Here is a 14,834-nt window from a genome sequence, read left to right on the forward strand (position 1 = left end):
GATCTAATCCTAAAGTACAACCTGCATTAATCTTCCACAGAAACCTACTGTATATTTCTTTGCATTTGAAGATTTGTTTTCCTTTATTTAAAATACAGTTAGTGCTTGATTGTTTTGGAGTTCCATTTGGATTCACAATGAGGACAATTAGCTCTGCTGTTTTAGAAATGGTTTCACTGCTTGCCTGATATTACCCATTCTTACCTCATATGTATGATCAGGTTTAGGAACAGTTACTTTTGACACTGTGAAATGAGGAACTGGGGATGTAGAATATGTGGTGTCCACGTGGGCAGTAGATTCTTTACTTCTTTCAATCTACAGCAACCAACAAAGTACAGTTTAAATGATGCCAACCAAACGTGAGATTTTAATTAGAATTATTATTTGGTGAAGATCCAGGTTCAAAAAGGCTAACCTGTGTAACTTTAAATTCCATTTGATCAACTGGCTTAATCTGAACTTCCGAAGGAACTCTCACAGCCTCCATTTTGATGGTCTTGGTAAGAACTTGTTGCTCAGAGGCCTGCTTAGATATGGCATGATGCTTATAATCATGCTCTACAGCCACTTCTTCAGAGTAAGCCCCTTCCACATGCACTGGCTCCCGTGTACGTGCTTGATCCACAGCGGCCAGCACTGTGGCCACTGCTTCAGCCTTTTTCCCAACCTCAGCCTAGAGACAACAAGCAGTATTTTGTGTTTGAACCTGCACATAGATTCTAATCATCCATGGCATTAAAATTAAATAATCAAGCAAAGGTAGATGTGTCAAGCTTAACATTAAAACAATCTTGATCTGTTAACAGTGTTAGATGATCTAAAGTAAGAAAACTGTCACTAAGGTTTAGAGTAAGTTGTTAAGGTAAGCTGATAATTACAGTACTTCATTCTTGTGCGTTTTAGAGGACAAGAATAATCCTTTGGACAAGGATGCATGCACCAGGATGTTAATCTTCTATCTTAGTAGCAATGATACTAGAGGGAAAGAGGGAAAGCTAAACATAAAGATAAGGAAGGTGAAGGTGTAAACTGTCTTGTGTATGTCACATGTCATTGTTAGCTACCTGATCTTGAATTGCCTGCACATGTATGGCAGATGATGTTTCCTTTGTTGACTTTTCTGTCACCATGGGCACAGGCTCTCGCACCCAGGCGTGGTCAACAGCTGCTTTTACTGTTGCCAATGCTGTTGCTTTTTCAGAGTCCTGTTGTTGGACAATCAAATAAATGAGTTTTCAGCATAATAAATAAGTAAAAATGCAATTAATCTGGTTTTGGCACTGCTAAAGCTACAAATTGATATTTTACAATCAAAGTGCTCTAAAACGTGGCGTTCTCAAAGCATGTGTACACAGTGAAAGTGTTTACATCCAAAAACTTTACTTCTTCTAACACTAAACAGGTTTAAGGAAACCTGAAACCTAACAAAATGAAACTGTATACTATACAACCATTCCTCATATACTCTACTAATCTGTCTGTTTCTAAATAAAATGGGACTTATACTGCATTCATATATAACTGTGTGGTTTTAAAAGACATTTAAAATAATAATTGTGTCCTAGAAAGTGATTCATTTTATCACGAATGGTGGCAAGTGAAATTCGGGATACGATACTGTGCTGTAATTATACTGAGGCGTGAAATGCACTCTAACAAAGTGGAGTGATAACTAAATTGAAATCCAAGCTACCTGATCCTGAAATAGATGAGCTTCAACATTACACCACGTTCTCTCCAAAGCGTAAAATTCATCAATTCTTGAAATTACGCCCATTACACTAGCTTGGTCAATTGCAGCGATTACAGTAGCAGCAGCTGTGCTTCTTTCAATCTCATTGTGCAGCTTAGCAAGGCAAAATAAAATGCCTTAAAAACATACTTGAATTAATAATGAAATAAATCTGTCACTAAAACTAATAGAATACTTTGTATACAAGAACATTAAAGAATCTAACTTGATATTTCACTGTTTATAATTATTACTTCTTAATATTATTTACAGATTGTTTTACAACATTGTTCTAGGTCTTCAAGATAAATTGTGTCTGATGACTAATCAGATGTATTGCCAGATAATTATAGTGATATGTTGAAAACCTAAATTAGAAAATTACACAGAAATGAATCTTTTTACAACAGGGACTCTTCACTTCAAGCTAGAATGATTGATTTACAAATGTAAACAGTGTGTTTGAAACTACATTCATCAGTCTTAATCCCCAACAATGTTAGTGACTAATTTGTTAATTGTAATACATACGTTTGACTAAGCTATAGTTATTTGACAATAGAAAGTTTTCTAAATTTATTGAGCATTTAAAAGACTAAAACTAAATCTATAGGACTATGGAGTTAAAATAAAAAATCATTATTCATATCGCTCAATTGACCCCTTAAACTTTTACAACCATTTGCTTGTATAAATGAATGTTGAATAAATCTGAAAGCTATTGTGTTGTCAAAAAAGTATGACTTAACAACATTTATACACCTAATAAAGAACTGAGTATCATTGTTAGAGAATAAAACTACCAATGCTTATATCTTTAAATGTAGCTGTTAGAGATGCATAACATTAACACATTTAAAATCCTCAATAACAAACTCCATGGGATGAAGTCATTGGTAGGAAAAATGCGGAGTGATTCTAAATGAACTGCAAAATAGAAATCTGTAATTAAATGACATTCTTCAGAAGACATTATACCTGGTCTTGCATTTGGACTTTCAGTTCTATTTCCGTAGTAGCATCTTCAACAGTGGATTTTAGTTTGTCTGCTTCTTGGCTGATGCCATGAACCACAGTGGCTACAGATATTTCTTTATCTGCCTCATGTCTGGTCTATATGTGTTTAAAAAAATGAATAAAGAATTAAATAGCATATTTAAATAGCAAATATAAGGTGAAGAAATTAGAATAAATGCTGAATGAATATAAAAGTTAAAAAAGGATGAAAATGGGGAAAATAATGATGTGGAATGGTTGAAAAAATTGTTAGGGAATTGAGGGAATTGAGGGAATTGTTTTGGAGGAAGAGGTGCACAGTGTGAAGTGAAAAAAATAAATAAATGGCTGTGTGAAATGAGTGACCAGATGATAATAGATTTTTTATTTGAACTACCTGTACCTTCACTGGCTGTAAATGCATAGAAGTCACATTTGTTTCTGTACTTGTCCATTCTACAGAACTTGAAGGTTCTCGGCCCCGGGCCTGGTCCACAGCAGCTACCACCGTAGCTACTGCAGTTGTTTTTTCACTCTCATGCTGATCCTATTATAAATTAGTGGGATTAGAAAACGTTTTTCATTTGCATGGCACATTCTTCATAAACAAGGCATTGTCGTGCCCCCTTTTGACAAAGATGAGCTTGCACTGATGGATATTTAGAGACGTTTTAAACATTTCCTTATACTGTATTAAGAGAGATGCAAAGCTCAAACCAGGTAATGCAGACCTTGTGTCAATATCAGAAGCCATACAGACACATAACAATTGGGTATTTTGATGTCTATTCAACTTTAAATGTTTTCATACTCATGCTGGCAATCCACAAGGATGAACAAATCAAGAATCTAGTAATTTAGTACTTTACCTCTTTGGTGGCAATTCTGACAGCACCAGAAACTTGCTGCTCTACTCCATACATTCCTTCCCATTGTTTTTCAATGTGAATTTGGGTACCACCAGTAGTCACTCTGGTTTCTCGGAATCTGGTCTCAGTCCCAGATATATAGTCCTCCTGTTTCCAGGGAGGGCGAACGTCAGCAGCAACAACTGTGGTTGTGGTTTTGCGAGTCAGCAGTGGGGATTTTACAGGTCTAATTGGAGAAGTAGAGAGTCTTCCCGAAGGAGATACAGATCTTTGAAGAATCAAAATAAAACAAATTGTTAAAAGTATATAGAAAAACAGCAAACTACTATTCACAGTGTAGGACACAAAGGAAAACCCCTTAGGTTTTGCGAATATTTAAAACTACTGATTAATTGAAATCAGTACTCAAATGGGCAACACAGCTTTGTGCTGAAAGACAAATCCTATAGAGTGCACTATTGTTCAAGGAAATTATTCAGGAAATATGGATTTTTTTATTGTTTCACAAGTTTCCCCCAGATATATTTCACAGATAATGTAATTTCATAGATAACATTATTCTTGTAAATTGTATATACTTGAAATACAAGATGGATACCTACACTAATATCCTTTATTCTTCCATTCACCTTTCAGCCATAACTGTATATATTAATATATTAATCTCCATTTTAGTGCTCTAAGAACTTTAGGTATAACATATACAAATTGCTATCTTGTCAATACCACTGAATATTCAATTACATTTTGGGAAACCAGACAGCAGTTAAAGAGCAAAACTGGTGAAGTTTGCATGAACCTATTAAGAGTTAATACCCCAGAAAAAAACATATATGCATTAGACTGAATCTGTTTACCTGACAGGAGATGGAGCAGGGGCTTTCACATGCCTAACAGGGGAAGGTGACTGGTGGCGTGCTCCTGCAACTTTGGCAGCTGCAGATGGTGGAGTTGGAGATTTTGAAGTTGGTTTAGGTGGCACACGAGGGGGAGTCTTGTGAGGCAGTTGCTGTATTACCATGGCTCCATCCACAACCATTTCCATTGCTGCTTCTGCTTTAGTCTCTAAATGAGTTTCTATTCTCTGTAAGAGAGGCAAGGTAACATCACATCATCAATCTACCACATAATAAACTGTATAGAGAAACTGCATCCAAGAGGTGAAAATCACATACCTTCTCAATTCTTGCCTGTCGAGTCTGAGAAATCTGAGCAGTTGATACAATTGTCTTTGTCTTTTTAGCAGGTACTGCTTCCTCTTCACCTTAAAATGAAATGGAAAAATATTATTGAACATGTAATTAATACAATATCCTCTCAAAGTAGAAGACATCTGTAGTTTTCCACTGCAATATTCAAAATATTAAAACCTGCATGTAATTTTTAAATGAAACCATTTTCTTTAACACTTTCTCAAAACATTTTTGGTTACACCATAAATTAAAAGACTTAATCTGTCTTTTTAGGAAGCGTAATTATGTCTGTTGAAAAACAACAAAGAGCAACAAGAATTCTCAAAATGTGTACCTTGAACCAATAGTTCGGCTGTAGAAGTAGCACGTCCACTGCTATTGGAGGCGCTAACGGAGTAGGTTCCAGAATCTTCTGGGAAGGCTTCTGCAATCAATAAACTGTAAAGGTCTCCTTCTTGTACAATCTGGAAATCAGGGGAGCTCTGGATCTCTGCTCCCTCCCTGTAGAACTTTACCACAGGTGTAGGGATTCCTGTTACACGAACATCCAGTCTCACTTGGCTTCCTTGTCTCACAGTCATGCTCTGTAGTCTCTGAATAAAGTTGGGGGGCGCTGTTTCGGCTACAACAGAAAAGTAATGAAAGCAACCTGTTAATATCATTTCAATTAATTTACTTAAATATATGCATTAACCTATAATGTTTTAATCACCTGTCTCTAACATTAATTTTGCCTTCCATCAAATATTAAAAAGCAGTTCCATTGTTTTTTAAACACATAAAATAATATTTTCAAGTTATCAAGGAGGTCAGCATGATGGCACAGTGGTTAGCATTGCTGCCTTCCAGCACCTGGGGCCCTAGGTTCAATTCTGGACCTGGGATGCTAACTACATGTAGTTTTTATGTTCTCCTCATGTTCACGTGGGTTTCCTCTGGGTGCTCCAGTTTCCTTCCGCGGTTCAAAAACATACTGGTAGGTTAGATGGCTTCTGGGAAGATTGACCCTAGTGTGAGCATGTGTGTCTGTGTTTGAGTCTGCCCTGCAATGGACTGATGTCCCACAGGTGTCCCAAGAGTGTACCCTGCCTTGTGCCCATTGCTTATTGGGATAGCCTCCGGCTCCCTCACGTTCCTGAATTGGATAAAATGGATGGAACTTCTCAAGGAATAATCTGACATGTCATGTCAAGCCTCATTGTGCTTAATAGTTGATATTGGATGACTTTAATCAACAACCATTTGTGATATGAAGCACTATATGTCAATATAGAAATTCTATTCTCAACAAGACTCAAATGTTTCAATTCTATATTCTATAATTTGAAAAAATAATTGAATACTATGAGAATTATCGAATTAATGTGGAATCTAAGGTAAATATTTTAACAAGACCCTAGTTAAAATTATTATAAATGTATTTTGTTATGTTGGCCTGAAAAGATGCCAAGCCTAGTGTCTAAGTGACTAGCACATTATACATCACACAATAGCGGTTCACTCCATTCTTATCTGCTCTTTACCTGTCACAAGTAATTCGGCTGTGCTAGTGGCTTGTCCAGCACCATTGGTGGCTCGCACGGAAAATCTTCCACTGTGCGCAGCTGTCACGGCAGGGATCGTCAGTCGAGCGCGGCCATCGCTGAACGAGATCTGTATGCCGGGCAGAGCGGCAGTGGAAAGAACCTGGCCATCACGAAACCAGCTCACCTCAGGAACTGGAGTACCTTTTGGGATGAATGAAAATGCATGAAGCTAACTGCTTCCCTGGTAAAAATCAAAACACGATCTGAAGGAGATTTTTAGAAATGTTCAGATCATCACTGCCATTGATATCAAAACAAGCTGTAAGTGTGCTACAAGCCACATGACCAGAGGGGACAGTGGAGCTGAATTGTGAGATTCTCAAGAAGACATAGAAAGAAAGGCTTCCTTACCACTTATTTGAGCCTCAAACGTTGCAGCACTACCCTCAAGTGCCACAACGCTTTGCAGCGGTTGTATAAACGTTGGTGCTTGTGTCGACATGGCTTTAGGCACCCTAGAGAACAAAACAAAAACAAGAGATTACTTTCAAAAGTATGTAATTTGAGCACTGCTAATGTTTGAGAGTTTATGGTCACTTGCTTATAGTATTTGATATTTGTACATGATGAGTTAACAAATGTCCTCATATAGCAGCTCGAAATTTTAAATGACTGATTGAATAAAATAGTCTTGATTTAAATGATTTAATAAGTAATTTAGCCAATAATTCAGGCATTGTCTTCCCTGCTCTTGGTGATCCCCAGACCAACAGATTTCCCATATGAAATTGTCTAAAAACATCACCAATTTTTAAAGGTTTGGAAAAAAATGACTAGTTATCCATTACAGGTAGTTTGTTAAATGAAGTAATTTTAAGGTCCCTTAGGTGAACCAATTACTTGCTTAATCAGCAACTTACAAATGCAACCTGTCTTTAGAAATAAATCATTTAGGGTAACTTATTAAATTGGATCTTTCCAGGACCAGGGTTACAAATCCCTTCAATAAATGACATTTAATTTTAATCATGCCAAATGCTTTCACACAGTCTCTCAATTTGTTGATCATATATGCTAGGATCCCAAATAAATATTTAAAAAAATATATTTTAGCAGCTAGTTTATAAACAAGTAATGATCTAAAAAACATAGGTGTCAGCTATTTACACAGGCCCCCCCCTCTGAAACACCTGCCATTCACTTGCAAGTCACCCCTTGGCTCCAGGTTGTCTCAATGGCTGAATAAACATACAGGTCCAGGAGCAACTGTCAGTTTACTGATGGATGGAACAACTGTGTATTGGGCATGAGAGTCATGTGGCCCTTTTCCTAAGACCCACAACAGGCTTACATTCCACACACACTATGTTAAAGAAATAAAAGGACAGATTTGTGTACAATGGCTTAACAAACCTTTTCATACGGCAAACGTGAAATTTAAAATAAAGTTTCAAATTTTAAGTTTAATTTTCAATTGATTAAAATTGTCTTGATTTAATGTTTTAAGAAATATTTGGAATAATGTGGATGTGCATACATGCTAAGTCTTTTATATGTTTAAGAAATCTGTCATATTTATGATATATTAAAACATTAATTTGTATGTGTTATAAAGTATAATGGCAAAAACACAAACATTATTTTCATATTTCTTGTAGAAAAAGGATGAAAACAGTTACTTATGGAAATAATTTATGGGGTATTAGTACCCCAATAATATATGTGACCACGGTAATATCATGAGGTTCAAGCTTGATAGAAATCTATTTAGCTTGTAGAAATAGTTTACCTCATTTAACCTGCAATTTAAGTAAAAAACAAATAACAGCTTTTGGGTTTAGTCTTCTTTTTAATTTGCATGTGAAATGAAAACATGTTCCCTGATAAAAGGTGGCATATTTATCTTTAAACATTACTTCAAGTTTGTCTTATTTGGAGTTTAGTACTTCAAAATATGCTGACCTACAACCTAATGCATTATATAAAATGCCTTTTTTGTTGAAGATCTCTAAGACCTTGTAAGCAACTTAAACAAACATTAAACACAAGTAATTTATACTGATTGCTCAACCCTTATATAACCTCAACAAAATCGGCAGTTCATTCTGAAAAATGTCATACAATCTACATGGTAATCAAAAAGCATGAAATTATGATTTATGAATATAGGTCATATAAACTGCAGATAAATAAATTAGCAAAAACCGAAAGCCATAGCTAATTAAACATTATATACTACAACATTTATGTTAAAGAAGTGAAAACATAAAGGAGTAAATTATAATATGAAAGTGAAAACCAAATTCCTTTATACACATTGATATCAAAGCCAAAAATAACTTTGTGTTATTTAAAAAAAATGTATTTCTTTCTAAATTGGAAGTTGAATTGAAAAACAAAATTGAGAATGTTTCTGAGGCAATCTGTTCGTTTTTTTCAAGTAAGATTTTTAAGAAAACTGAAAAATAAAAACTGTTCCTAAGTTGATAAGAGTGCCTGTTGCTAGGACTAAAAAAGCTATGTGACAGAAATGTCTGTTTCTAAAAATAGCATGTTCCAGTTTGATTGACAGTGGACATGTGGCACATAGCTGAAGGTGCAACTGATAGCTCAGCTGCTGATTCCCTTAAAAAGACATAGCAGCCTAGCTGATATACCACAGTAATGTTATCAGAGCTATTCTGGGCTTTTCTCAAATTGCCTGACAGTATAGTAACCTTGAAAGATATAAAGTGCCAAATATCCTCATATTACTGTCTTCAATTTAACAGTTTGAATTTTAAATACAATGCTTAAAACTTATAGTTGTCCTCTACATATTGTAAGTGTACTATAACATTAAAATGAAGAGAGTTTTTCACAAAGTATTTGTTTTTTATAATTAATTTCAAATTAATTAATTAATGTATCCATAAAAATAACTACATAAAATAAAACAGTAATATTGCACATACAATTTACAATTATTTAGAGAAAGTTACTTACTTGTGTTCACAAGAGTGCCTAGAAAGGTTGGGACTGTGCCCAGAAGTTTTAAATCTTCAGAAACAATTTCCTTATCCAGAAATATTTTCAGCAAATCCAATGTGAGAACGGTTGAGCCTCAGAAAACAAAACTACACAGTTGTAGCAGTGTAGTTTTGCTTTTCCCCTGCAATCCCTACACCCGAGGCAAGGCTGGGAATGCTCAAACTGCTCAGAAGTGCTAACATAGTTGTTTTAGTTTATATACCCCTGTTCCACTGACAAGACTGCATCATCATTGCATAGGCACATCTGATTGGCTACCACCTCAAAGCATCATGGGCTTTATGGAACCTTTTTATGCAACATCCCACCTGTCAGTCACTTCAAGTTATGCAGGAGGTGCTAAATTTGTCTGGGCAACCCTCTCTTGTGAAGGATAATTTAGAATGTTAAAAATATATGGTCCCGCTCAGTCCCAAAAAACGTCTGCTTTGCTGTTGTCAAATTGTTGTCCACATAACTCGTTTTTAATGTCAGTGAAATAATAGCAAAGCAAGAAGTTTGATAATTAACCAATACAGTACATGGTCAAAAAGAGACAGGGTGTCTGTTGCTGTCACTCAGACCTAACACTAACTCTGTGACTAAGCAGGGATCTGACAACTGCATCTGCCAATCACCAAACCAAATGGACACTTCCATTTTGCCCATTTCTACTAAAATGCAATATAGTCTCTACAAAAATGTTGTAAACCAACAAAGCATGGTCTTTACATGCTTTCCTTTTTTGACATTATAGTAAAGTGTAGTCTTCATCGAGGAAGATTTCTGCTTCTGTCAGACGTACTGCGACTTAGGAAAGTTAAGTGGAGAATGTTTTCCTTGATAAAGGAACATCTTCAAATATTTCATTTTGGGAAACAATACATCAGTTTAGATCAGCTAATATGATTTAATATTACAAATAAACCATTGCATGGAGAAATACAAGTCTTTAATAAAATATCTAATATTTTATTTTACAAGAGATGTATTGTGATCTACATAATGTTAAAAAATATTAAACATGTCAAAATACCTATTCATAAAGTAATGATTTAAAGTATCATGAGATGATTAATGTCTTTGTGATGTGTTTGTGTGTTTTGAAAAATGAAAACCAGTAAAAAGAAAACATTAGAGTGGACATAATAATAAAGAATTGATCAAAGTTTATTAAAGAAGAGATTTATAATTCACGTGATTTAACAAAACAAAAATCCATTCTGATAAATCCTATATTTCTGAAGAGGTTATGTTTTCTTCACCTCACTAAACCTCCCTTATGTATTATACACATATTTCTTACTGAGTGTGTCAGTTCATGGATAATGTGTTTTTCAGGGTTTACCTTTTAAATGATAACATAAATATGTAATATAAACCTCAAATGCAATGCAGTTCCTGCTTACTTAATAGTCTGTTTTCCATCTACAGACATTTGACCTCGAGGCTCACATGCTTCTTTAGTGTGCACATCTAAAAGCGAATGTTTCTTCTTTCCTTCAAGGCCTTCAGCTTTGGAATTAAGAGCACAGGACTTCTCAGATCCTTTGTTGTATTCTGAAATATTTCAAAAAGCAATCATGGAAATGAAAAAGATATTAGAATTTGCAGTCTACATAAAAAATATTTTGGCCTTCGGTGTTACTTAAGCAAACATCTTAATTCATTTAGATGTATGTGACACAATAATAAAACAATTCTCATGTGTAGGGTTACATGTTGTGAATCTCTCTGTAATTCCAAATACTGTGTAATTAAAATTCACATAGTGGCATTTGCATACTTAAAATACATTTTATGTATTTATTGTCCTAAAAGAATTGTATTTTATGTTCAATTGTTAATTTGCATTACTTGTTCTTAAAATTATTAATAATGCTAAAATGTTTTCATAATTTATTTTTAAAGTACTGTTTAGGCTGCACAAAAGTGAATCACACTGGCACTATAGTATGTATATAAATAGCTTTTGTTTCACAAATCCCCTTTGCCTTTTAATTGTATTCAACTAAGATTTATTTTTAATGGTCTTCATGCAATTCATGTAAAAATACTGAAAACAAAATAAAATGGCTTTCATCATCTATTACTGTTGAAATACTTTGCCACAGTAAAAATACAAAAATGTTTTAAGTACATTTTTTTTTTCAGCACTTTTAAAATTCTTATGTATAAAGGTAATTTAAATAGGTAAAATTAATAATTTACCTCTGACAACCACACATGCTGAACAACAAGCTTCCCCAACTTCATTTTTTGCAACACATAAATATTTTCCAGAATCTGAAAGAACAATTCCTTTCTTTAACAGGACATGGGTCTCCCTTTGAAGCTGAACCTGTGTTAAAAAGGTGTCAATAAAATCAATGAGAAAATATTGAATATATTCCATTCTATTGCATGTTTCAAATAATGCTAGAAAGCTTCTCTTTTTTTACAAGAACTAATAATTGGATAACTTACTCTACTTTCTCCAGAAGCCACAATCATATGATCTTTTAACCACACGACAGAAGGTCTGGGTCTTCCTGATACAGTGCACTCAAGAAAGAGATCTTCGCCAACAAATAAAATCTTATCTTCAATTTTAGATAAGAATTTGGGGACTTCTCCTAAAACTGGGGAGAACATAATATTGTAAATGAATTAAATAGCTAAAAAATTGGCATTAAAGCCTTTTACGTTTCGTTTCCTATAGTCTAAATCTTATCTTTGTAAAATACATCAGCATCTCCATTTGAGGTGATCAATATGCATTGCTGCCATCATGAGTAACAATCTTGTTAAACATAATTTATTGGGAGAAAATAAGTTAATATCTTTGAACAAAGCTATAAAAGGTTATAAAAACATAATCTCTTAAAATAATTGTTGTATTTTGAGCTTATACCCAAATCCTGTGTCTATAATGTCCTGTAAAACAAAAACAAACTCTGAAGATGTTACTTTAATTCACCTTGAATACACATACTCACCACTTTTTGAATTTTAACTACATTATAACTAAACTTAAAAGAACATTCATGTGAAAATGAAATTATATATAATATATTAATATCGATGTAATTAATTAATAGCTATACACTATATTATAATTAATATTAATTAAATTAATTCTATTTTCTGTATATACTGGTGCTTAGGAGTTTCAACCAGATGTGGATGCACTAAGATGGCAAATTACTTTATTTTAAAATAACATCTTATGGGAATCATGAGTGATTCAACCTAAAAAGAGGTGCTACTTAGTAATTCTTAGTAGAGATTTAAGTCCTACAAACCAAACTTCCTGGGGTCAAATCAGGACTATGTCATTACTCAGCTTTAACCTAGACTTCCTGAAGCAGTACTGAGTGATTGTCTGGGTGTACTTGAGTCATACATATACTGTAGTGTTTTTGACCTACCATCCAAAAAACAACCTCAGTTTTGGGGATCCTAGGGTGTTTTCAGTGAGTTTTACTCTTTCAAGTTTTAATGCCAATTATGGGTCTCACAGTGCTACAAGAAAAGAATGTCTCTCACAGTGCACATTGCAGAGGAAAGAGTGCATGGTCCTCCTGTGTCCTTTGCTGGTAAGAAATTAAGGAGGCCATTTGGTTAATCTAGATTGACTGTGGAGCTCAGCTTCCCGCAACTTGAAAGAAGCTGTTGAAGGTGACACCATGACATGTTTAGGTATAATGTTCCAAACTCCCACAGTATTTTGTGTAGTGGTGTAGTGTTAAGTTTATTAATAACTGGCAATCCAAATTACTGATTTAAAAAATAGATGACAAAAAATAGCAATAGTTTCACCACTGAGATTACTAATTAACAATATTATTCACATATTCTGATCCCCAAAGAGGGATTGTCCCTCACAAATTTGACTTTATAAACATAAACATGTTTCCAAAAGTCTGGTTTAGCCAGTCCTGCTTCCTAGCATTAGAAAACTGCTCATTTTTGTTTGCCTTCCTGTAATTTCCATAACTACTTTCTCTTAAACAACACATTAGCCCTGAAAAGTCTTCTTTATTGTGTGTGTGTGTGTGTGTGTGTGTGTGTGTGTGTGTGTGTGTGTGTGTGTGTGTGTGTGTGTGAGAGAGTGAAGAGTTGCCTGGACTCACAGGGATCTATCCTTCAGGCGAGAATAATTTACAGCACCCAGTCAAATCTAGTACTGTATGTCTCTGGGAGGTGTTTGAAAACTCAAGCATCCAATAAACTCAATACACACTAGTGACATAAGCAAGGACTTTGGATCTCTAATGCAGTAGTGCTAACCACTGCTCCACTCTTTACTTGATAATAGTACAGTAAGTCAGTCCTATTGAAATCTGTATTCTGCATGTTGACAATGGATACTGTAGGAGAATATTATCTATTGTTTTTTTAAATGTAATAGTAGTCTTAATAAGACTTAATGCTTTTACAAAGTACTGTTTTACTAAAACAAACTCATTTACTGTTATTTTAATAAAAATAAGCATAGTGATAAATATGCCATGCATTTCAAATTCCAAATAATACCAAAATCCAGACGCTGTTCTCTGTTATAAAGGATAATTTAAAACATTTTCATTGAAGCAAACCAAGTTGCTTGCATTCTACAATGAATGAGAAGACCATTCTCATTCACCACTGTCTTCATGGTGAAGAAAGACAGCACTGTCACCTGAGAAAGTCTGTAAAAAAGACTAGTGTGACATAACTCCTCAGGCTGCCCAGGACAGCTGAGGTTGATGTCAACTTGCAAGGAAAGTAACTATGAATACTTCATTAGAATATTTACAAAGAATCAGGTCCTATTTCTGAGAAGCAACTGAAGAATCTAGGAAGTCACTTCAAAACTTCATATGAAGGAAAGAAAATATTATATGATCTGAGAAACTAAAAAAAACACTTAAGACATTTTTCTACTTACTAAATAATAAAACTTAGTATTAAACTACCTTTAGTAGTGATGATTATTAAAATTAGATGTGATTATTACTAAAATCAGTCCCAAGCATAGGTTAGTAATTAAAACTAGTTCAAACTATTCTGAGGAGGCTTAAACAGATTCATAATCAAAACTACAAGCAATTGTAGGGTCCTTTTTAAAAAATTGAGCAATGCAGAAGGATTAAAATTCATTCAGAGGCATGGATTCAAGGATATCTGAAATTAACTTACCTTATCTTTCAGAGTTCTGCCACTGAAGCAATCAAAAATGTGTGAAGTGCAAATACTGGTATGCTTTTTTCCACTTTTTTCAATTTAAAACAGTTTTATTCAATACAGCAATGTATGGGCATGTTTTTACTCAAAGAGTGTTTTTTTTAAATGGCATGTCAGTGTAATCCAATAAAAATGTAACAAAAAAGCTATTTCTAGGGAGTTTAAATTGTGTGAGACAAAGTGTTTTTTACACATTGTTGTTTTATAAAGGCAATAATCATCAAGGAGAAAACTTCTAACACCTAATTAAAAATCTAATTAATTTTCGGTTAGGTTCCAGAATGTTTCTGAATACTTG

General features: G+C 34.3%; 2 protein-coding genes across 2 annotated transcripts in view; both read right to left on the minus strand.

Annotated features, from left to right (window-relative positions):
• The window catches only part of LOC148821919 (titin-like), a 169,369-nt gene extending 159,846 nt beyond the window's left edge, over positions 1-9,523 (minus strand). Inside the window, exons 1-10 of the mRNA XM_088929988.1 lie at positions 9,305-9,523; positions 6,731-6,834; positions 6,317-6,520; positions 5,128-5,415; positions 4,776-4,864; positions 4,458-4,684; positions 3,601-3,868; positions 3,135-3,278; positions 2,714-2,848; positions 1,068-1,208 (exon numbers count right to left, since the gene is read on the minus strand). Of these exons, the coding sequence (XP_088786114.1) occupies positions 1,068-1,208; positions 2,714-2,848; positions 3,135-3,278; positions 3,601-3,868; positions 4,458-4,684; positions 4,776-4,864; positions 5,128-5,415; positions 6,317-6,520; positions 6,731-6,821 (1,587 nt within the window). The 5' untranslated portion in view covers positions 6,822-6,834; positions 9,305-9,523. The remainder of the gene's footprint in view (positions 1-1,067; positions 1,209-2,713; positions 2,849-3,134; positions 3,279-3,600; positions 3,869-4,457; positions 4,685-4,775; positions 4,865-5,127; positions 5,416-6,316; positions 6,521-6,730; positions 6,835-9,304) is intronic.
• A 953-nt stretch (positions 9,524-10,476) lies between these two features.
• ccdc141 (coiled-coil domain containing 141) overlaps positions 10,477-14,834 on the minus strand; it is a 39,100-nt gene continuing 34,742 nt past the window's right edge. Inside the window, exons 26-28 of the mRNA XM_088931077.1 lie at positions 11,795-11,949; positions 11,540-11,669; positions 10,477-10,888 (exon numbers count right to left, since the gene is read on the minus strand). Of these exons, the coding sequence (XP_088787203.1) occupies positions 10,734-10,888; positions 11,540-11,669; positions 11,795-11,949 (440 nt within the window). The 3' untranslated portion in view covers positions 10,477-10,733. The remainder of the gene's footprint in view (positions 10,889-11,539; positions 11,670-11,794; positions 11,950-14,834) is intronic.

Source organism: Atractosteus spatula, chromosome 13, assembly GCF_055471065.1.
Source record: "Atractosteus spatula isolate fAtrSpa1 chromosome 13, fAtrSpa1.hap1, whole genome shotgun sequence".
Classification (NCBI taxonomy): domain Eukaryota; kingdom Metazoa; phylum Chordata; class Actinopteri; order Semionotiformes; family Lepisosteidae; genus Atractosteus; species Atractosteus spatula.